The sequence below is a fragment of the Symphodus melops genome (assembly GCF_947650265.1).
Source record: "Symphodus melops genome assembly, chromosome: 2".
In the NCBI taxonomy this organism is placed as follows: Eukaryota; Metazoa; Chordata; class Actinopteri; order Labriformes; family Labridae; genus Symphodus; species Symphodus melops.
Window position 1 is genome coordinate 7075708 of NC_136692.1, and position 22477 is coordinate 7098184.

Below are 22477 nucleotides of genomic sequence, written 5' to 3' on the forward strand. Positions count from 1 at the left end.
AGAGAGCTTGTGCCAGAAGGCACTCTGGCTCCTCCTCAGGCTGTGTCATTGTCAGCCGTATTAACTCTTACTTACAGGACACTGCCAGCCTCCAACAGCACCGTTATTGATACCATGTGAGAGGGAAAGGACATCTAGCTGTCTCTGTAGAAAACTCTGGATCCGTATTAGCTTGTATATGTACGCTCATGTGTTTGCTGCTGTCATTTGTTTGATGTTTTAGTGTACTGATGAATCATCAATGTTTAATCATCAATGGTTTAGCCTCCACTTTTTCCATGTTGTTGCAGTGCTTTTTTGTGTCCATTAATAAAACAGTCTGGATAAGCATTCTGAGGGCCCTCTCCAAAATGGAAACGGATGTGTACAATTTGTGAAACATGAAGGCTAATGTGTTACATGTGGAGCACGAGGAGTCCCAAGGACAAGGACTGAGAGCCACTGCCTGAGGTCATTATCACCCTCATTAAGCCCCATTAACAGCAAAGAAAGACTCGTGTCCAGACTTTTATCATGTCTTTGAAGACACGAGATGAACTGTGTGAAAACTTATCTGGTAATCAGTGCCTACAAGCTTCTTTTTTTTTTTTTTTTTTTTCATAAATTCAATTCAAGTCATTTGTTTCAAACCTAAAACAGACGCAGACACAACAACAACAAATGTTGGAAAGGACTCGTTTTTTTTCATTCATTTTAGTTTTAAACTTTAAAAAGAAGAATAAGTGAATCCTAAAAATAATGTATTTGTGTCAAATCCTGTGTGAAGCAATCTGCTCACAAAATCTGCAGTGCCAGGCTTCACCTTAACAGAATTACACGTCAAGCTCTGTGTGCGTCAAGCTGATTCAAGAAGATGTCATGGGAGGTGAAGGTGAAGCCAAAAGCGTCATTTATGTAGTCATCAAGCCTGGGGGATCGTTTCTTATTCATATTATGGTTGTCTTTTTTTTGGAACCTAAACTATACCAGATATATCTTTTAATTCAGTGGTTCATTTAGCCGTTATAGACGAAGGGTAGTAAGAGGTGAAGGGAGATTCAAAAACAGAACAACAAAGAAGATCGTCCCACCAACATAATCAGTCACACTTAAATGTTTAATAAATCACCACATTTTCACCCACTGGTCTTCATCAGGTGATACTTGGGTGACTTATCTTTTTCCTTGTTGATTTCATTTGGTTTGAGAAAAGAAGCAGATATTGGTTATGGCTCATTTTTCAAGTTGTCACAATCTATTTAACAATTAATTTGGGGGGATATTGGCCTTTAACTTGATCAGACAGCTGAACATAGACAGAAAATGTGGGGCGGGAGAGAGTGGGAGAGGACATGCATCAGAGTGTCAGGATCGGGAGTTAAACTGGCGACCAGTGCGGCGAGGACAATCAGTCCAATCTGCATGTGTTAGCCCTGTGTGTTCTACGAGCTGCCTGGCAGGTCTGGCTGTATGCCCATGTACAGTATCACCCTCCACTACCTTGAAAAAAAAAAAAAGAAACGTAATCCCTCCAACTATTTAATCACATTTTAAACCTTTTATTTCCTCGGAGAATGTTCAGCAAACTATTCTGTCTGAATGTGTGTGCACACCAAGAAACACACCCACACATTTTTATTTCAGCCCTTATTTATTCAGTGTTGCATTGTGCCTGAACTCTATATCTATTAGTTTCCCGGGGGGGGGGTTATAATGCCTATAATGAGATTATGATATGGCATCTATTCCTGTGCTATGTTGCGTAATTTAAAGACAGTAAAAAAAAAAACATTCTAATCTGAGTCACTCATCTGGATTTTATATATTTTTTTGTTTCCATCCGCAAGCGTTGTATAGCGTGTTTCCCTTTTTAGTATCCTGTAATCAAAGTAGCTGATAGCCACCGCTGCACCTCTTTAAGTTCCCTTTAATGAGAACAAGTGGAATTGGCCCATCTTTGGCACCGCGGCTGAGGGAGCACAACTTATCTTAATGAGGATCCAGCTACCCATTATTTGCTGGTAACCCGACCAACATGTTACCACCATTATCACCCCCAACCCTGGGGTCTCCACACATACACAAACACTTTCTCAACCTCTCGTTATCAGCTTGCCTTCCCCTTTAAGCCGGCTGCACACAGTGTAACCACATCGGACAGTAATTGTACCTCTCGCTCTTGCCTAATTGAATTGACAAGGAGCCGGAATTGATGTCATTTAACACATTGATCGTGGGAGACAATGAGACTGAAAGCATCATGCCCCCCCCCCCCCCCCCCGTAACCCCTACCCCCCCAACCAGCTTCTATTTTCTTCTCTCTGATTCATCTCCCCATTCCTTTGATTTGCCATGTTAGTGCCTATGAATTAACAGATTCATTCCTCACTTCTCTTTGCCAGCCCCTGTGTGCAGCCTCTTCTTGCTCTGTCATTTTCCATGGCATTAGTTTCGAGGGACACACGTTGATAAAAAAAAAAAAAAAAAAAAAATTCTGTTCAAATAATGAGTGATTGCTGCCACCTTGTCTTTTGAACGCATCAGAAGTACATTCATTGTTTGCATTTTTTTCACAAGTCTGTTCTTTCTTTCTGTTCTTCATTTCCTTTGTTGAAGGAAATGAAAGCTTTTGGCCTTTATTTGCATAATTCCAAAGAAAAGATAAACATAGGCGCCAGTCTGGATCAAGAAACCAAAGTACAACTAGGTGAAATGAATTTTCAGCTCCCCTGAAAAAGACTTTCAGCTGTAATGAGTGAAAAACGTTGCTGATGTCATCGAAGGGTTTCTTAAATTTCAGCTCTTGATGTGTTCTTACATTTGAAAATAGCTGGGAAATCAGCACACCTGAAACCAGTGCCTCATTCCTTTTGCACATTTTACATCTTGGACGGAGACCACTGTACCTCTTATCCCACTCTCACAGGGTTTAAGGTCAGAAATGCAGTGAAGCAGTCTGCGCTGCAGTGCGCCACTGAATTACATCGCTTACTTCGGGAGGGCCTGAGAGAGTGAACATGAACAGGGCCCCTCAGCCGTTCCACCAGCATGCACCATCCACCAGCCGTCTCCTGAGTGGGCTAGAATAACTCCAGCACTTCTCCTGCTTACCCAACACACACACACACACACACACACGTAAAATGCTTCTTTTCAGGCAACCTCCTCCATCTTTCTCTCCCCAACTGAGAATGAATGAGTGCACAGCAGGGGGGGTGGAAATAATGGATGGGGACAGTTGGGAACATTGTCTGCCAAACACCATGGGGACTTGTGTTTACTAGAGAAGGCGAACATGCACATTCCATTATGTGGCAGTCAAAAACTAAGCAATCAATATTACTATATGGGAGACAATCGAATCAACAGACAAGCGTGTTGTCAAGCTTTTAATGGCTGTGAATTGGAGCACAATTGCGCTCGCATACAGGGTGCACCTGGATGGGAATAGAGGGAAGTCAAATAGTTACTCGGATAAACAAAGCGGAAACAAAAACACAGTAATGGGAGTCACTTTGGCGCTCTCGCTTCTTTTCGACGCACATGCACACACATATCAAAGTCTGCAGTTCAGACCGACCAGGGCTAAATATGAGCCCGATGCATTGACTAACCTATGACTCATCATCGTAGCCTGCCTTGTATATAAAGTTTGTGATGATGGGGAATTCATGCATAGCATTTTTAATTAGGAGTTTTATGTTTAGCAGGAAACTCAAGATGAGCAATACATTTCTCATTGCATGTTGGAGGAGTTTGACATTCAGTTTCATGCCAGGCAGAAGAATAATTACAGTGGAATGGAAGCACATTTCTTCAGCCCCCCTGATGTACTGTAACTTTTAAAAGGATGCTGATCCTATCGATAGGAATACGCACACACAACGAGGTGCGGTAGTGGAAAAAAGGAAATGTTCTCCACAATAAGTACTGCTCAGTTGTCAAAAGAGGTTTAGAATAACAGGTGCTGGGCTTTATCCCTGGAGACTGACATCACTGTGCCGTTTTAATCTCCTTAACTCAGATTAAAGAGTTCAGAGTTTTGAGAAATGAAACAGCTGGGGTTTCTGATTCTAGAAAATGGAAAGAAGAAAAAAACCAAACAAAAGCATACACTACTTTAGTTTTGTTTTCCTGTGTGCTTATTCATGATATTTATAATAAAATGAGTTGTTTGCGTTAGGGAGAGTCTGGTGGCTCTCTCTCTCTCTCTCTCTCTCTCTCTCTCTCTCTCTCTCTTTCAGTTCAGTTAAGGTTGCCTGTCATACATAAAAACTGTGTGGATTTGTTTGAAGTGTCCTCAGAAAGGTTCCAGTTAAGCCCCCCATTTTTATTTTTGGCAGTGAGCATCTTTAATCCCGTGCATCCCTCTGGTGCCTTAATGACACATTAGGCAGCACAATGACTAATGTCGTCATGTCCACTGCTTTGGCATACAGCTCGTCTCAGCGTGCACATCATAGCGTGAGTGCATCGCGCACAATGGAATGCCCCCCCCCCCCCACACACACACACACACACACACACACACACACACACACCTCCCCTTACGTCAAACACGAATGGGCCAAAGACATTTTCTGATGACTGTGTTTTATAGTGGGGCTCAGAGCACTGTCGATGAGTTACACTCAGGTGGGTTTGCCTCTGCTTTATGGGATCAGAACCTCAAACATATAGTTCACATTCTCCCTACGTGCCTGGTGCATTGCTCTGTGATAAAACCTGCATTGTGCAGTTGCTGTAAGAAGAGAGGGGTGACTAACTCCAGCATGAACGAGGAGACAAATGGCTCATTTCTGCTGGTTAACATCCTTATGAAAAAAGCCTTTGCTATATGAGCCTTGGCCAAGGGTAAACCAGCAATATATAAGACCAAAAAAAAAGTAAATCAGATCTGCTTTTATTGCTACAGGCTCTTTTCATTGAGCAACACTTTTGCATCTGTGACCTTGCACACATGTCTACTCCCTATAGCTTTTCCCTGCTTTGAAACACACCAGTTTACAGTGTGAGTAATCCAAATAGAAGACAAAGCTGGAAGAGTGTGGCTGTTTGTCCTCAAGTTGGCATCTGTTTGAACGCCACAGCTTTTGTAAGAAATAAAAAAAACAGCTGGCTTAGCTTACTTTTTTAGCTTCCAAAAAGGGGTACCAGTCCTGACTAAAGGTTCTTTTTTGCACAGCTCACATATAACTGGAGCCAATATAACTGAATAAAAAAAGCTCTCAGAGTCAAAGTCAAAATGTCATTGGATTGAGTTTACAATAGCAGCTCTACACATCTGCTTCAGAACTAAGGTTGAGCCTGATAATGGTGGCGTACGTCACTGAAATGACAGTCACTGTTAACCTTTGGGTGAGTTTAACCCAAGTGGCTGTTTTTACTGGTTTGCAGATGTGAGGCATTCTGTTATACTCAATTACAGAAAAAAAAAAAAAAAGAGGAGGGGGCACGGATAGTGCAGTAACACAGAGATAAGCGACCACATTTTGTGTCTCATTAAACAGGACAACAACTTAATAGCCCATTTACTTGAAGCCCTGCTGTTGTGGTCAGTGTGTCTCATTTGGGATAGGCGGGGATGAAAAGGAATCCACGCCACCAGGTGTCTGTTTTCCCTCCAGAGGCTGATGAGCATTCAGATACTTTAGCCTTCATGCTGAACACAACTGTCCCTGGGTGATCCAGCAGCTACCAGCTAATTTTATAGCACTGACTGAAGATTGATCTGTTTTACAATCATTCCTGCATATCCCCGTACTATTAACCGCACGCCTCTCTCCCCACATACCCCCTCTCGGGACCAAGAGTACAAAAAGAAGACAATAAATCAGTAAAAATAAGAATAAAAAAAGTGATTCAAAGCTGCATAAGTGTAACATCAACGGGCTGGTTAGACAGGTTGACAAGAGAAAGTACCAAGATAACATGATTGGTTAGAGATTTAACTTCTTTACATTCTCAATAAAGAGAGACCACACTCTGGTATATGTGTCACCAGAGCCGTTCAGTGTGAGTCTTATCTTTTCTAACTGAAGTAGAAGTAGTGCCTCCTGAATCCATCTTCTGCAGAGCGGGCCTTTGTTAGATTATTCCAGCTACTTTTCTTACTTTGACTAACTTTTAAAGGAGTTAAAGTCTTTAAGTGTAAGTGTAAATTATTAACATGTGAATGCTTTAACTCTCACCTGCTGTGCTGTTTTATGAACCAGCCTGTAATCAAATCATTCAAATCTTTGTATTATTCAATACAGTAGATGTTTATGATGATAACTAAGTAACAATTCTCCACTTTTTTTTTTTTTTTGGGGGGGTGGGGTTAACAATCAACAATCAGACTATAACTACTCGGATTTACCAACTTTCCAGTTTAGTTGGAGTGCATCTATTTCTTTCTTAAGAGTTCAGGATCAGTTATTTGTGTCTTGGAGCAGAAATGGTTCACTCCAAGACACTGACAGCCACTTTCTTACCTTCGGGCGAAGCTTCTTTTCCAAGTTGCATAGTAAAAGTTGAAATGTTCTAACCGCAGCAGTATATATCACCCCACTCTTCTCCACGGCTTTTGAGCGAAAAAACCATCGAGCTTCTAAGTGGTACATGTGGCACCTGGGTGGTAGAGCAGACAGTGGAGCCTCCTCTTTGGCATTTCAATGAACACATTTGGCAAATGTTCTGTATGAGAAACAGCGAGAGTTCCTCTTCTACTATCTGCCTTAGCGACTCCTACTGGTTGTCCAGGATGTGTGTTAACTGGAGAGTTGAGGGGAATCTGGAGACTGTGTTGCTCTCCCATTGGAACTCCCTGCTGTCAGGTGTAAAGAAGCAGCCGGTGACTCTGCGTGTATCAGGTGAAGCACATGGTAGTCAACACCCTCCTAAAGCCACTAGTAAGAGTTGGCAGTGACTGTGAGCGCGTCACACAGGGGAATTGGCGACAACTAATTTCATGCTTGCCAGATCGACTCGTAGCTAAAATAACATAAAGTGTTTGTCATGTTTTCACTGACTCCCGTCTAATTGTGGAACACTTGCAATGTAAACACATGTTATATGATGATGTGTTTGTGCAATATGTGTCTGTCTACACTAAATACACCACATTACGTTTTCGTGGCTCCCACTAGAACGTGTGATGGTTGAAATGTATCGTGCCATTTGTATGAATGGAATGGTTCAAGTCTGTGCCATAACTGCTGAAATTTGTTTCTTTTTTTGGCATGTTGTGCAACTGATGTAACCTGTTTTCTCTTGTTGTTTTGCTTCCTTTCACAGACTGGCAGGAAAGAGAAAGGTGACCCACTAAACTCAGCCATCGATAAGATGACCAAAAAGACCCGGGACCTGCGCAGACAGGTCAGTACTTGTTCCTTAACATCCAAATCGCACTGTTTTCTACACTCTACTCGTCTTTCCTCAAATCAAATGTTTTTTTGTGCGAACGATGACTTTACTTCACATAAACACATCAACGGTCTTTTGAATCCCTCTAACCAACACACCATCCACATCTCAAAACTTTCTATAAAGCAGTGTTTCCAAAAGTAAGGGGCGGGACCCCGGGGTGGGGGTTGCAGGATGCCTTCTAAAAACAGCGATCATTTAAAATGATTTAAAATTTTATATTTTACCCAATGATTGTAAAATGTATACATTTAACACATAAAAACACATACTTAAATCACCTGTGTGTCAGTTTAATAAATATTATATATTGTATATGTATCTTGGCTTTAGACTTTCTAACAAAAAATGACTTAATAATAGTTTGGTATTGCCTTATTTGTTATATTAATCTTTCAAAAGAGATAGTAATAATGGTTTGTAAAAAAGCTGAACACTGTAGTTTTAAGCAAAATATTTTCCTTTATGACAAAGTGGTTCATTTGCTTTTTTTTTTTTTATTGTAGGGGGCGGGAGGACATTTATCTAAAGCATGGAATACACTAGGCCTCATATACAATTAAAGCTTGTTCATTGTTTTGGTACAAAAAATAAAATGTCTTTAGAACACTTAAATGAGCCTCAGAATAACAGGTTTGGACTGAAGAGTCAATACTTGCTTCAATGATTCATTCAGAAATGGGCTCAGTGTTGAATATTTTATGACATCAATCAAAACAACCTATTATCTAAATCCACAGTGTCAGGAGCTATACAGAGACAGAACACATTACAAAGCAGACATCAATGGATTAAGTTTCAATACTGCTTGATCTAAAATGTAATCACATATCTTAACATCATAAATATCTGCAATGTCTTAGTATTTTTCTTTTTTCATCATACACTCTTTGTATGCCCTGTGATTTCAGTAATGTTAGTGAACAATAAAATGCGGCCCGGATATTGACCCCATGCTCTACATTCACTCTCAAACTATGAAGAGTTGTATCAGGAAGCTGCGGTAAAAAGACCTTCAAAATGACAAAAGCTTCTCTCTCCAGTCGTGATAAAATCAGAACCATTCCTGCTGCCAAACACAATTTCAAAAGTCAAATGCATCATTGGTTTATTTATGTTTTTATGTCTGAAGAAAATGCTAATCTAGTTCTTGGATTTTTTGGGGGGATCTTGACAAAAATATAAAAAGATTGACAGAATACTAAAAATAAATACAGCCCTGCCTAAAAACACATTTGTCTATTCTGATGGATGCAGCGCTTTAAGTATCTTTGGAGCTTCTCCTTTAGTTACAGCTCCAACTCTTTTGAACCCGACTTCTTTTTTTGAGCGGGCATCTTTCCCCGGAAAAAATGCAACCCTAATCATAAACCATGATGACTTCGGTGTGTTGTGATCCCTCGATGCACTTCTTCCAAACTACCCTTTCCTGTCATGCACTGCTCGGCGTTTGTCTTGCGTGAGCGGCACGACTGACAATTGAAACTACCTGCACAGAGTTGCTGCAGTTGTGTCCTCTCTGACCTCTTGAGACCAGGGGGATCATTCCAGACGGGAGGCTATAACTCTGCCTCCCGTTGGGCATTTGGTGAGGCTGTCTGACAGGCTGGCAGGCAGTACTCACCCTGACAGGATGCTCTATTGACTCAGGGCTTGACATGACAGAATGGGCGGTCTGTTTGAGCTCTGAGTTTAGATGGGAGGGCAAACTCGCAGCACACATGCAGACATTACACAGAGCCGTGATCCTATAATTATGTCAAAGCATTTAGCAAGTCAGTGGTGCCGTGTAGAGACACAAGGCCTTCCTGAGGGGAGGAACACAATTGTGCATCTGAGCTTTTCAGTTTCCATTGTGTGAAGGAGGGATCAAACATAAGAGCAGACAAGCTCAAATGACAGGCAGCGTTTTTGAAATGGGACCAAGTAAGATTGAACAAACCTTGCGACAACACCACCAGAGACATGTGCTTTTGTTTTTTGTTTTTTTTTCATACCTCGCTGTTCTGTGTACATGCAAGACAATGCTAACGTGTCTTTCATCCTGGGAAAATTTGAGATATGTCAAACATATCATTCCCTCCCCCATTTTCTTTTCTGTAGTACTTTGCGTCATTTAAATGTTGGAAAAATGTTTCATTACCAACGTAAGATAAATATTTTTTTCACCCACGCAAGGCAAACTCTAAGATGTGAAAGAAACTGCAGAACCATGACTCAAAAATTACAGCTCGGCAAGCTGTTATTATTCCTGTCGTCATGTCCACTGAAAACAGGCGTGCTCATTATTTAGAAAAGGTTGTTAATCATAAGAAAACAATTAAAGACACAGAAAGGAGCACTTCATGGTCCCCAAGAAGTGTCCATTTGAGGTCTACTTCTCTTTTGGAATTGGGACACATGAAGCCATAAAACAAAAGAAACAATCGAGGCACTGTCCAGCTACACGATAATATGGTCAATTTGGCCGTAAATCAAACTCCTGCTTGGATTGGCATCGAACCTTCATCAGGGAGTCAAAACAAAGTAACATCCAAATCAAAAGATTCAAATTGTGCATCTCTTCCAGAGACCTTCAATCAAAGGGAAAAGTGTAAATGAAAAGCCTTGGCTCTCATTTTGACTGTCTCTGTTGTCTGCTGTCTAACTCGCATGTGCGCAGAGACTCACAGACTGTTAAAAATTCAAAAGAAAAATGCATAAAATATAACTCATGTTAACAGACTACACCCAAGGCTCTTCGACGTCTTGACCAAGCCCCTCAGCGGGGAGGCAAACTGAAATTAACATATGTTCTTACGAGCTGGGAAGAAAAAAAAAAAAGACAACAAATAACTCTGTGTGCACTTTTTATGAGATGACACATTACATAGAGACAGCAAGCTGCAGCATAGTTTGTCTTTGTTGAAAACTTCATCTCCATAAGTCAGAGCCCCTTATGCCCCAGCAGCCTTTTAACAGCTGGTGACTCTCTGCTTCCCTGCTGTACATCTGCTGCTGGCAGGAGCGCGGCTCCTTTCATGCTGACCCTCTGGTCCTGGACATGATGGTGGATCATTTTCCTGCTATGAATTGTAATTTGAATAACAATGGATAAAAAATGTTTTACAAATTGTGTTTTCAAAACTGAACACAGTCAACAACAACAACAACAACAACAACAACAACGAAAAGAAAGTTGAATGATGTAGAAAGACAGGTCAAACACAAGATAAAGTTGAAAAGAATATGAATATTTATTTTGAAAACTGAATGCATGTTAAAGGAAAGTAAATCCCCCAAAGTATAAAAATTCAGTTTTAAAATAATCTGGCAGCAGGTGAAGGGTTTGATTTAAAGTGGAACTCTAATTTGCACAAACTGCAGGATGTCTGACCCAGTGATGACTAAACATTTATAAAGTTAGAGGAACAGGATGAATTAAAGCTCAGTTAACAGTGTGTATCTCCGGCAGAGTGGCTTTCAAAAGTGCAATTCTGTAACAGGTCAGAACCCTGTTTAAAGTTTGGTAAAGAGGGTATTACCACTCCACTGGCCTAAACCCCAAATAAATAAACAAGTAAGTAAATAAACACCATTAGCTGTGTGAGCAGAATCACAAAGTGCACTGGGCACAAACAGCAGGATATTTTAATCTCCGGGTTACAGGATGTTCATCGTATTGACTTACTAGATAAATGTATTCATAAATAAGAACCATAAACATGACCTTGTGAAATAGCATCAGTTCAATCGGGAGAGGAACAAACAGGCTTGATGTGTTAGTCACTTGATGAAGGCTCTGATGAGCTGAAAGGCGTCGGCCTGCCACACATTTCTAACTGATCTGTAGCCATGAATTAAAAGCTTTTTAACTTTTGTGAGGGAACAGAGTTTCTTTTTGCTTACTTCACTCTTCAGACTCACCGGATGTTTTTCAGTCAAGTGATTAACACATTTCACGTCTTGTACGATGCTACTGTATTTGTTTGTCATGTCAAATAAAAGTTAAAAAAAACACACATTTCAAGTGAGACATATGCTCACTCAGCTCTGTTATATTATGATACTCCACTGAAAAGTGGAAACTTTTATTTTCATGATTAGAAGTCGAGACTAGAAGATAAGACTTTCTTTCATTAAAAAAAAAAAATATATATATATATATTATTTTTATTTTTTTTTTTTTAGAGACAAATGATGAAAAAACACAAACAAAAAAGAAAACATCTACACAGAGTGGGGGATTTGTCCTGGGGCTTTTATTTTGTTGCATTCAACATTAGGCAGTTATTTAGGACAATAATACTGATCCAGTTTGAACATTGATCAATTAGAAGTTTTCTGTATTGAGACATTCAAAAACGGCCAGTCTTCCAGGTCTAAAAGGTTCCTTTCCGTAGGAAAACAAATAAAGCCGTGTGATCAGGTTAGGATTATTATTTCTTTTTTTTTATAGTCCACATGATATCATCGGAGTTTAAATCTCATTTCCTGATAAGAAACTTGATATGCCAGTAGACGTGCTCTAACACATCACAGAAGTTAAATGTCAAGATGAGCGAATCGGTTATGCTATGTTGTAGCTCAGTAATAAGCCGACCGTCTCAAGCTTGAAAATGTGCCGTAAAATCAGAATCTGTTAAAACCAGGGGCCCTTTTTTTAAGACGTGAAAAATCAGGTTAGTTTTCTGAAAGACATTATTGTAATAAACACGCATGTAATGCATTTATTTTACTCTCGTTATCTCAAATACAAGCGCTTTCAACTAATGCAACAGAGAGGAGTCTGAGATAAGCCCCAGCTTGTTTTAAAATGAGGTTTCGAGCATCTTTTTTTTTTTTTTTAACAACTCACAAACTCCTGGAATCAAATCAGATTAGACTTTGTCCTTGAAATGTATCTGTATCAAAGACTCACCCACAGATTCGATACCCCTCTATAGTTCTCTCAGACTGGTCTCGAGGTGTCACTTCAAATGTGTTGATGCATTTGAAATCAGGCCCTGCTTGCTTGTACACAAGTAGTGAGGCCTTAGTGGGCCTTTCCCCTTGTGGTTATGTGGTTAGAAATCTGAACCCGGGACAGTTGCAGACCAGCACTCACCTTCTGTTTCACCCACATGTCAATAATATTCCATTTCTGATAACACTACCAGTATAACATTATGAGCCTTCTTGTGCATGCTAAAGGCATGTTCAGTGTTTGAGTTCTCAAACTTGGAAAACAGTGGTTTTTTCATGTCAAGAGCCTTTCTTGCAAATAGTAGCAGTTTGCTCAAGTGCATCAGAACAAAATAGGCAGGAATGCTGCACTACCCTAACAGATCATGTGCATGTGTGTAAGTCAACGATCATCCACAGTTGCCATAGAAATGAGCTTGCTTTAGCCCCGGGCCCTCTTTGTGAGTTTTATGGTGAGGGAGAGCTGATGAGGAACGCACACTGCATTCACTTTGCAGCGTATTGTTTCCTTACATCTCTTGAATTGTCAATACCTATTCGCAACAGGACATTCTTTATTTTTTGCTTTTAAAATCAGGACTGAAAGCGACAGTGCAGGAGCAAAAGAGAGAGACTTTTTCTTTAAGACACAAATTAAAAAATGTGTTGTTGAAGTAAAGCATGATTTTAGTTTCTCCCCCCCCCCCCCCCCCCCCCACTTTAATTAGTATTCACAGGGCAAACTAGCCGACAAAGTAGTTGGAAATGAGCCATGTGTTCTCCCCCTGTCATCCTGTCTATAATGAATGCATCTGTCAGCTCATCTCTCTGGGCCCTATTTTGACTGATGGCTGATTCCACCATTTCCCTATAGCACAATGCTACCTTTTTTTCTTCTTCTTCTTCACTCTTTCTCTTCCCTCTCTCGCTTTCAGCTTTGGGATGTTGAGATCACTTCCATTGCTGCCATTAGTTGGTTGATGAGTACAGCTGTTTTTAATTGTTCAGGGTTATCATGTTAAGGAGGAACAGCTGCCTGAGATCTTGTCAGCTGTAAGTCTTTGTTTAGACTAACAGTTCAAGATTATCTGTGAATCCACTCGCTACTTTCCTGCTTAATGTTTGCAGGCGATGCATTCATTTTCCATTAGCTTTGTTGATGACAGTTTACTCTTCTCTCAGGTACTGGAGGATACGTAGCCCTTTTAAAGAGCCATCACCGATAGTTGGAGCAAAAATACATGTTCATGATATTTTGGACATCAAACTCACCAAAGGTCAAAGTCAACCATCAATCAAAGCAGCATTATGGAGGAATTTGGCCATCAAAGGTCTCCAGAATATATGTGAAAGTACTCATTATACATTTCCCAGATTATGTTTTTCTCCAAAAAATATTGTGGACTCTACAACTGAGAATTAGGACGTTTAAGGGAGAAAATCACATTTAAAGTCGTACATTTCCAAGATTAAAGTCGTTAATTAACATTATTACATTTGTAAATGACTTTAACTGGGGCTCTGGTTAAAATGATTATTCTGAAAGGTTTCATAAGAAGAGCAGCCATCCGCCTGCTCGAACATGATGAAAGGAGAACCCTCAAAGACATTTCCTCTGTCACAAAAGAGACAATTTCTTCCGAGTCAGCGTGGTTCTTTCTGTGGAAAAGCTCCAGTTTCTAGCAGTATGTTTTCAGGGTCCTGATACTTATGACAGTGTGATGCTGATGTAGTTCCATTTTTGCAGAAGTCAAGCCCCAACAAGACTCATAGGATGTTTTGAGACCTTGTCAAACTGTAGTTTTAAGAAGAAAGTTAATACTCATCCAGCCTGTGTTACAGAATATTCAGGCAGTTCCTTGTTAATAAAAACCTTTACTAAATAATAATAATAATAATAATAATAATAATACATTGTATTTATGGGGCCAGCAGAGTTAAAAAGATAATAATGTAAAACATAGAATTAAAAAGCAGCCACAAGCAGGGTTAAGAACAAACAATATAAAACATAAAAATTAGAAACTTAAAAGGAGGCAATTAACAGTTTTACATAATACATTTAAAACAGATTTTTTTGTAGTGAAATGTATCAGAATGACTAAACTATAACTTCACAAGATGCTCCACCTTCCAACTTCATTCTGATACATTTACAACTTTATTGTAATAAATTCACATGTTTTTCTCTCTCAGATTTATGACTCTAACCACAGAATCCAAATGAAAAAGAAACTTAATAAGGCACTATAGTACTTCTTCGTAGGACTCAGAAGAGTCCGCCAACTTTTTTTGCATTTCTTTTGTATCTTTCAATTTTAGTTATATTTAATATTTTCACATCTTCTCTGTGATTGTTTATTGTTTGTTTCAGTGATGTACAAATGTTCTATTTTCATGTTTCTTGTTCTCTTGATGCTTTTGATGTCTTGTGTGAAGAGCTTTGAATCACCTTGTTGCTGAAATGTGCTTCTTAAAAAAAACTTGACTGACTTGACTTGACCTTCACTGTCTGGAAAATCTATTCAAATCAATACTAATCAGAACACTTAGTTTGTGTGAATAAATCTTTATTGCTACTTGTATGTAGACACAGATTCTAATGAAATGAAAAGACAAATTGAATAGTAAATACAAACAGATGTAACATTAGTGTTTGCCTCATCTGAATTTTGTCATTTTGATGCCAAGCCTTGCTCTTCATTTCCAGTCATATAGTTATTAATGTGTCACTGTTGTGTTTAAACTCATCTGTGATTGATGAACACAAAACATGTCCACCAATGACATTGAGCTATAAAGTCATTTGTTCTGGTGAGCGACAAACTTTTGACTACAAACTGTGCGCCTTTTGTTTTCTTCAATGTTTTATGTGTACTGTATCAGAAAAAAAGACTTTCACTTTCTCAAAGGCTCGGCCAAGCAGTAAGAATGAAGCAGCCCTGAAGGTTTAGAAGTGTCTGGCTGATATATCACTATCCAGTGAGCGCTCAGCTACTTCTCTTGGTGTTAAACAGTCAGATAATCCCTGGCTTTTGTTCTGACATAAGCTTGGCTGCCATGCCTCTGTCTGCAACCTCACACATACTGATTCAGTTTGTATATTTTTTAACATTTCACCACACAGGACAACAGACACTTCTCTTAATAAGGGGTTTTCCTTCAATGTTAAGAGATATATGTCATTGTTTTTAGGGGTTTTGGTCAATAGGACTGATAATATGGTTTCAACGTTTACAATCCCGTTATTTTTTAAAGATGGAAACATAGTTTCTTTCAATCAGATGATCTGATTCCTCTCATTATTGGAAAAAAATGTCTGTTATCGGTGATTAATAGTCAATGACTTATGATCAATATCTGCCAATATGAGTTGGCCTTCAGGAATTTATCCACCTGATTGAGACCTCACTAAGCCTCACTTATGCCCCTTACTGTACCTTAATTCTACAAGTCGATTTCCCTGGCCAGTGTTTTGTTGAGCAGGACACGTTTCATGAAAGCTTTGAGACAAGATGTCAAAATGATCTGTCCTCAGATTGTCAACCATCAGTCAGTCCCTCCCCCCCCCTTTCATTTCTCTGCTCTTTTCTCTCACTAATCATCTTCCCATGCTCCCTGATAGAAATCGTATAGGAGAGCTATTACTTAATTTTTGATTTGCTCAGGCTGTTTCCCCTCAGCCGTGGCTCTAGCCATTTATGGTGTGATTGCTCTTGACATTTTAATAAGAAACTTTTCTGTGCTGACCCCAAGGCACCTTCTGCTATGTGTTCTGAATCACAAGTGAAACAAAAACTGAAATGCAACTGTAAACATCCAGGAATCCAGCTCACAGTTCCCTTTCAAATTAAGATTCATGGTTCAGTCTTTGCGTGCCTTGAGACTTTTTTGAACAGCAAGAAAGTCAAGTAAGCTGATTAGTCTTTTTCTCTGATTGCGTCCATGTAACATTCACTCGGTTTTTTTTTGCAATCCTTTGAATATATTCCTTTGTCTTTGAATCATACTCTAAATACTGCAGATGTTTGAGACTGTTAATCTTGTGCATCTGTTTTCTATAATAAAGCAGGTGTCTAATCCTACAAAATGCCAACAGTTTTCCTTTAAAAAAAAAAAAGGCAGATGTTGTAAATCGATGCTAATCTCATCTTTGAAGATCAGACAGCCCTCCCACCATTCAGTAAACTATGCATATATTTGTCTGTCAAGTTCTGTTAGGCACATGCATCATCTTTGTTATTTCACATCGCTTTGTGCACTTAGTATCAGGTGGGATTCAGTGTTGGTAATTGTTGCAGCTTCCTCTCTTTTGATTGCAAGATTTAATATGTGCACATAATCAAATATGCAAGAGAGGGAGTAAGAGATGTAGTAACCCTGAGGTTGAGTTGATGTGTAAGTCCAACTGAAACTAGACTTTAAATACATAAATACATGAACATATTAGTCCAATTGATGTCATACTAAAGCTGGATCTCAAAGCTGGAATAAACACCCCGCGATAATGCATTTGGGTCATTAACTGTCCATGTGAACACCTCAATCAGCCCCTACCTGGCCTAGGTGTTCTGTGTAAGCTCCACAGTTCCCTTCCTTGGACTTTGACCCAGAAGATGAGCAGCATACATGCTTTGACAAATGAATCAACATGGTGAATGCTTGAGCTAGAACGTAGGAAAAGTAGCTTTTAAGTCGTTCATCTTTTTGCTGTTCAACATACCACCAGTTAGCTGCTTGCTGAATTGTTTGTTGATTGTTTGGTACCTGACGTAATAGTAAGAAGAGCAAATCAAAACCTACAGTAGCAGAGTTGTTCCATCAATATATCCATCCTCTCCTACAGTAGGTGCTTTATATTCTGGGACAAAGACAGCAGTCTAATTTAATGGCTTAATTCAGCTTTAACTGTTGCTCTATTTAACTGTGCATGCAAACCTACTGCCAAGAAATTACAATTTCGGAATAGCAAAGCGACTTAATGCACCAATGTTGCCAAATCCTCCAGAAACGTCTGCACTTATTTCATTTTTCAAATGATTGTCAAAGAAGCCAGAGGTATAATCCTTATTTTATTGGTTGTTTATTCATTAAATACAGGAAGTCTACCAAAAGTGTGCATATGCTCAATCAATGTTTGGAAACATTTAAACAACTCATTGAAATATCTCATTCCCAATCCAACAATGATTACTATTCTGTCTCCGGTCTTCTGTGGAAGCTTTCCGCAAGATCTTAAAACCTGACTGCAGGGATTTCTCCTATTCACATACAGGAGCATGAGCACTAATGTTAAGAAATAAGGCTTGGCTCGTGGATGACCTTCCATTTTATCCGAGGTGTTGGATGTAATTTAAGTCAGGGTTATGCCAAGGCAAAAGTCCAAACCGTGGAAAATCATTTATTCATGGAACCTGTGTATGAAAGTTCAGTTTTGACCTTGGTAAAAAAAAAAAAAAGAAAGAAACCCACTAGTATCTCACTGGCAATTTTGTATGTTATGGATTTTGGCATGTTTAAACCAGACAATGCGCTCCTAGAAAGCATTCTATTGTCTCAAGTATCGCTGCATATTAAATTGAGTACATAAGCCAAAGCAATGTAAAAAGGCTACATACATTCACATACGTTGGCCATATACAATTAATTCCTTTTCTTATAAATCTGAATATCTCTCCATCTACCTGCCTACTTGTCTTGTCACCTATCATCGCAGAAGCTTTGGCTCTGTGGTGTTTTTCACACCTTATCTCCTCAACCCACGTACTGCCAGCCAGCATGCTAATAGCACTCTGGAAAAATAAAATGTACGCATGCAAAATTTAAATCGCAGATCAGACTCAAGCCGCCATAGCATTACTAACACAATCTAAAAATATCAGTATTTAAAACAAAACCTGTCACGCTCACAGCTTCAGCCTTACTTGTAATGAGTTGAGCCTTTGCTATCTGTTGGAATTCCAGGTCTATCTCCTTTTAAGTGTTTGTGAAATACAAAAGGGAGTGTTGAAGGGGAAATGGGGAGATGTGGAAGATTGAAGATGGATTTCTGTGGGAGTGGTGTGTGGGCATTAGAATGCTGATGGTGCAGGAGAGACTGCGACTTGGGAAATCACTCGTCTGTATCATTTCTCCACTCAAACCCAGCGTCAGAATCAGTTTCACTGCTGGGCATCCATGTCTATCGTAGGTGCTAGCAGTCCCCGACATGCGTCTTATGCATATGGGCCAAAACCTGCCATCAGTTTCGCTTTTCAGAAGTAATACGAACTATCCATAATTTACTAGAGTCTGTCTACCTAAAAGTTGCTGAAAAAAATGGTTCAGTCCCATTAAATTGTTGGTTTTATACTGAGAACTAGAAAAAGATACTGTTGACAATGATTTATTTATTTTAATTTTATTTTTATTTTCATTTATTTTATTTTTTTTATTTTTTTTGGGGGGGGGGTTCAAACCAGATCTGTGCCCCAGTCAAAAAGTCAAAACATGGAGCAATATTGCTCTTTATTTGAACAAAATCAGGATCCAGTGAAGAGAGGCTTAATGTGGTGCTGGTGTGCATGTATGTTGCTATTTTTGACTTTTGCCTTTTTAAACTATGCCTCAGTATCTTATATACTTATCTTGTAGACTATATGAAAGATTTCCAAAAACTTGTGTTGGACCCAATTCCATCTTTTCTACAATTTATTTCCTATAGTGCAGTTAGAAAAAATTACACTCAATGTGACATCAACAGAGCATGAATAGACATGAATATTTTATTGTTATGACAATTCCTCACAGCTCTTCCATTTTTGTTGTTGTACTCCAGTAGAACATTTGCATCTTTGAGTGTACTAAACTTTGTCACTGTCCCGAATTAACACACTTCCCTTCAAACTTGATTAAAAAAAATGGAAACTATAAAATCAGTATATAATCATTGATGACACTAATGTTGATTGTGGAATAGACATGCGAAGTCCTTCACATGCAAAATGCAACCTACTATCATCCTGTCATGTCACAATATTTCTTTATTTGTTGTCATGAGAACATTTAGTAATCACAGTTCACAAGAAAAAACAATCTTTTTCCACCTCCAGAAAATCAAAGTATGTTGTGCCACAGATTCGTCCAGTGTTCCATCAGCACTAACATGGGGGGGGATTTGTTCCTCAAAATTTCAAAATGTTGAAATGTGTCAGCTATTCAGAAATAGCCCAGCAAAGCAACTCAGTACACATCTCTTCATATCAGTGAACAAGGCTTATAGAGCCCTGATAAAGGAGTGCTTAAAGAGAGTGTGGGCTTGGGGTTGTTTATAACATTTGCAGGCCCATCATGGCCACCAGACTGTCCAAATCTAGTCTCTTTTCCAGCGGCGAAAGTGATGGATTATCTGCCCTCAGGAGGGCATTATTCACCATTGTTCTCCTTCACTCTGTCGGCTGGCTATTAAGTTTATAATTGCTGCAGGTTATTTAAGTGCCACTGACAGGCTAACATATACTTTTTTTTGTTGGTTCAATGAAATTTCCCTTGTCAGTTACACCTATTAGTCTTCTCTGCCCTCCCATTCAACTTTTCTAATTCAGGAGTATGTTCACAGTGTTTGCCTTGCCTTTAATTATGGAAGGTGGCCCGAAAAGTCAAACAAATCTTTGTCGTTGGTGTTGTTGATCAAAGACTTAATGAAATCATCAGGATGTCTTTATTAGTGATTCAGTGATGAAGAACTCCTTTAGTTTACTTTCACACTAATTGTGTCTGATAATGTGCTTCAATTACTTTTGGTGTTGGTGTGTTTAAGACTTATACTATAGAGTTAATGCATCCACTGATGACAGCAATAATGTATTAAAAGGTTAAATTGATCTTGATTTGTGTTCATATGTACGTTTACGATGGCATCTTTAAATTTAACGGTAATCGTTATAAGGCTATATTTTTCAGTTCAGTCAGATCAACGTGTTCAATGTTGTTGGGGCTTTCAACCCCCCCAAACAAATGGCTTAAATGAATGTTGATGTCACATTAATGGACACTTTTTCCCTAAAGTGTATCCCTGTCTGGATTAGCACTGGTCTCATGTGGCTAACTCCCTCTTTGTTTAAGATAAAGGACTTAAATGTTGTGCCTTCTATACTGTTCCCTCTGGCATCTCATCAGATATCCCAGTGAGTAGCATCAGGGTCCATTTACTGTCTTATAAAACAACCGGTCCCCTGCCAGTTTGGTACAAAACGATTCCATAAACAAAGACATAAGTCACAAAGTCTGCCCTAGTAAAAGGCCTTATGGGAAAAATGACACCTTACAAGCAATTTACACTCCTGCCCGCTGAGAGTTCTCCTCCCCTTTTTCAATCTCCCTCTTTCTTTTCCCCTCTCTCTGTCCTTCCAACCCCATTATGGTGCAACACCAGATTCATTACAATGCTAAGTGATATGTAATCATTGCCAAATGTAATACAGTGAAGTCATCTGCAGTATTATTAATAATATGACCTCTTCCCTCCATCTTTCTTGCTCTATATTCCAGTTGAGAAAGGCAGTGATGGACCACATCTCCGACTCTTTCCTGGAGACCAACGTCCCTCTGCTGGTGCTTATCGAAGCGGCTAAGAGTGGAAACGAGAAGGAAGTGAAGGAGTATGCCCAGGTGTTCCGCGAACATGCTAACAAGCTGGTGGAGGTCAGTCATGAATTATACATGGGGGCACACACATATACCCACAACTATCTATTCTTATTCTCCAGGTCAGAAACTAGAGGGTTTATTCAAGTTATGTGCAAATATATGAGCAATGCAGGTCAAGTCACCCTAACGGTGCCAAGGCGGAGATTTCAACAGACAAAGGTATTTCTGCTACAGAGGGATACAACCTGCCTCATTAAATGGGGGGGAGAGAAAATCCAGTATGTTTTACATATCTAAAGCCTTAATATATATTCCATCTTCTGAAGGGCTTGTTGCATGAGTAGAATACAATTTTGATGTAAAATGCAAGTATCTTTGAAAGAACAATTCAAGGCACATTTCATATTAGATAAATGCAAATCAAACATTGTTTAGCAGTTTAGTTTAGTTTGTTAGTTTAGTTTAATTTAGTTTAGTTTAGTTTAGTTTAATTGAAACTGTAAATTGAGCCCCCCCAAAAAATTTGCATTTTTACAGTATCTACATTTCCACATGTTTTCAGACACGTACAAAGAACATCTTGTTGTCACTGGTTGAAAATATTTTCTGCTAGACAGTGTAATCAGGCAAAATCAAAGCAGAGCACAATACTCAACACATCCTTCCTCTGAACTGTTTGTTCAGACATTCTGAAATGACACCACAGCCGCAACATCAAGCTTTAAACCATCATTGATTGCTATTTTAATTACAGAAATGACATGCTCGGAATTCAGCCCTGTTAGCAAATCTCAGCCCGCTTTAACTGCTGTTGCTGCAAACAGCTTGAAAATGGAAGCTTGACTTTTTTTTCATTCTATTTTTCATTGTGCTGATGGAAAATAGGTGACCACAACTCAGGCTTCAAACTGAACCACAATTATGACTGTTTCACACCAAGTGTTTCTTCAAAAGCTGAAATATTTACAAATGTATACTTTGTACATCTATGGTTAATGGTGAATATCTCCTCATCAAATCCATTACAAACAAGGCTTTCAGTGTGTTGGTTGTCTTCTTTATAATATAAAGCCCACACTGATTGAACATTGTTGTTTACCTTTGGGAAGCTATGGATCTGGTCTCTATCTTCTGTGTTCTTTGTCTTGGTTTGAAGCCATCAGTTAGGTCCCACTCTGTGTCTTTTAATCATAAATGACAACACTGAACACTTTTGAACACTTTGTTTGTGTGACTTACTTTGCTCTAAAAGAAAACCCGAAAACACAATCTTCAAAAAAAAAGGGTCCCAATTAGTGTATTTGTTGTTTACAAGTCACTAACATTTCACCGTTGTTCAGGAGATTCAACATCTGCCCTCCTTATTTTTTGATGTGTTTCTTTATCTTGAAAAATAGAACTTGAAAACTTTCTGTCAGAAAAAAACTCTTTAATAATTTAGCAGGAATTGTTGGATGATGTTACAATTGGCTTTGGTTGACTCAGGTGACTCCTAAATCTGCTGAATAATTCTAGATGGACTGGAGCCACTATGGTGGAC

At 39.1% G+C, this 22477-nt stretch overlaps 1 protein-coding gene across 2 annotated transcripts in view; it reads left to right on the top strand.

Moving 5' to 3' along the window:
- ctnna2 (catenin (cadherin-associated protein), alpha 2) overlaps positions 1 to 22477 on the top strand; it is a 280279-nt gene that overhangs the window by 189899 nt on the left and 67903 nt on the right. For both annotated transcript variants that reach the window (XM_079338023.1, XM_079338024.1), the window contains 2 exons: positions 7258 to 7338; positions 20839 to 20991. In XM_079338023.1, the coding sequence (XP_079194149.1) occupies positions 7258 to 7338; positions 20839 to 20991 (234 nt within the window). The remainder of the gene's footprint in view (positions 1 to 7257; positions 7339 to 20838; positions 20992 to 22477) is intronic.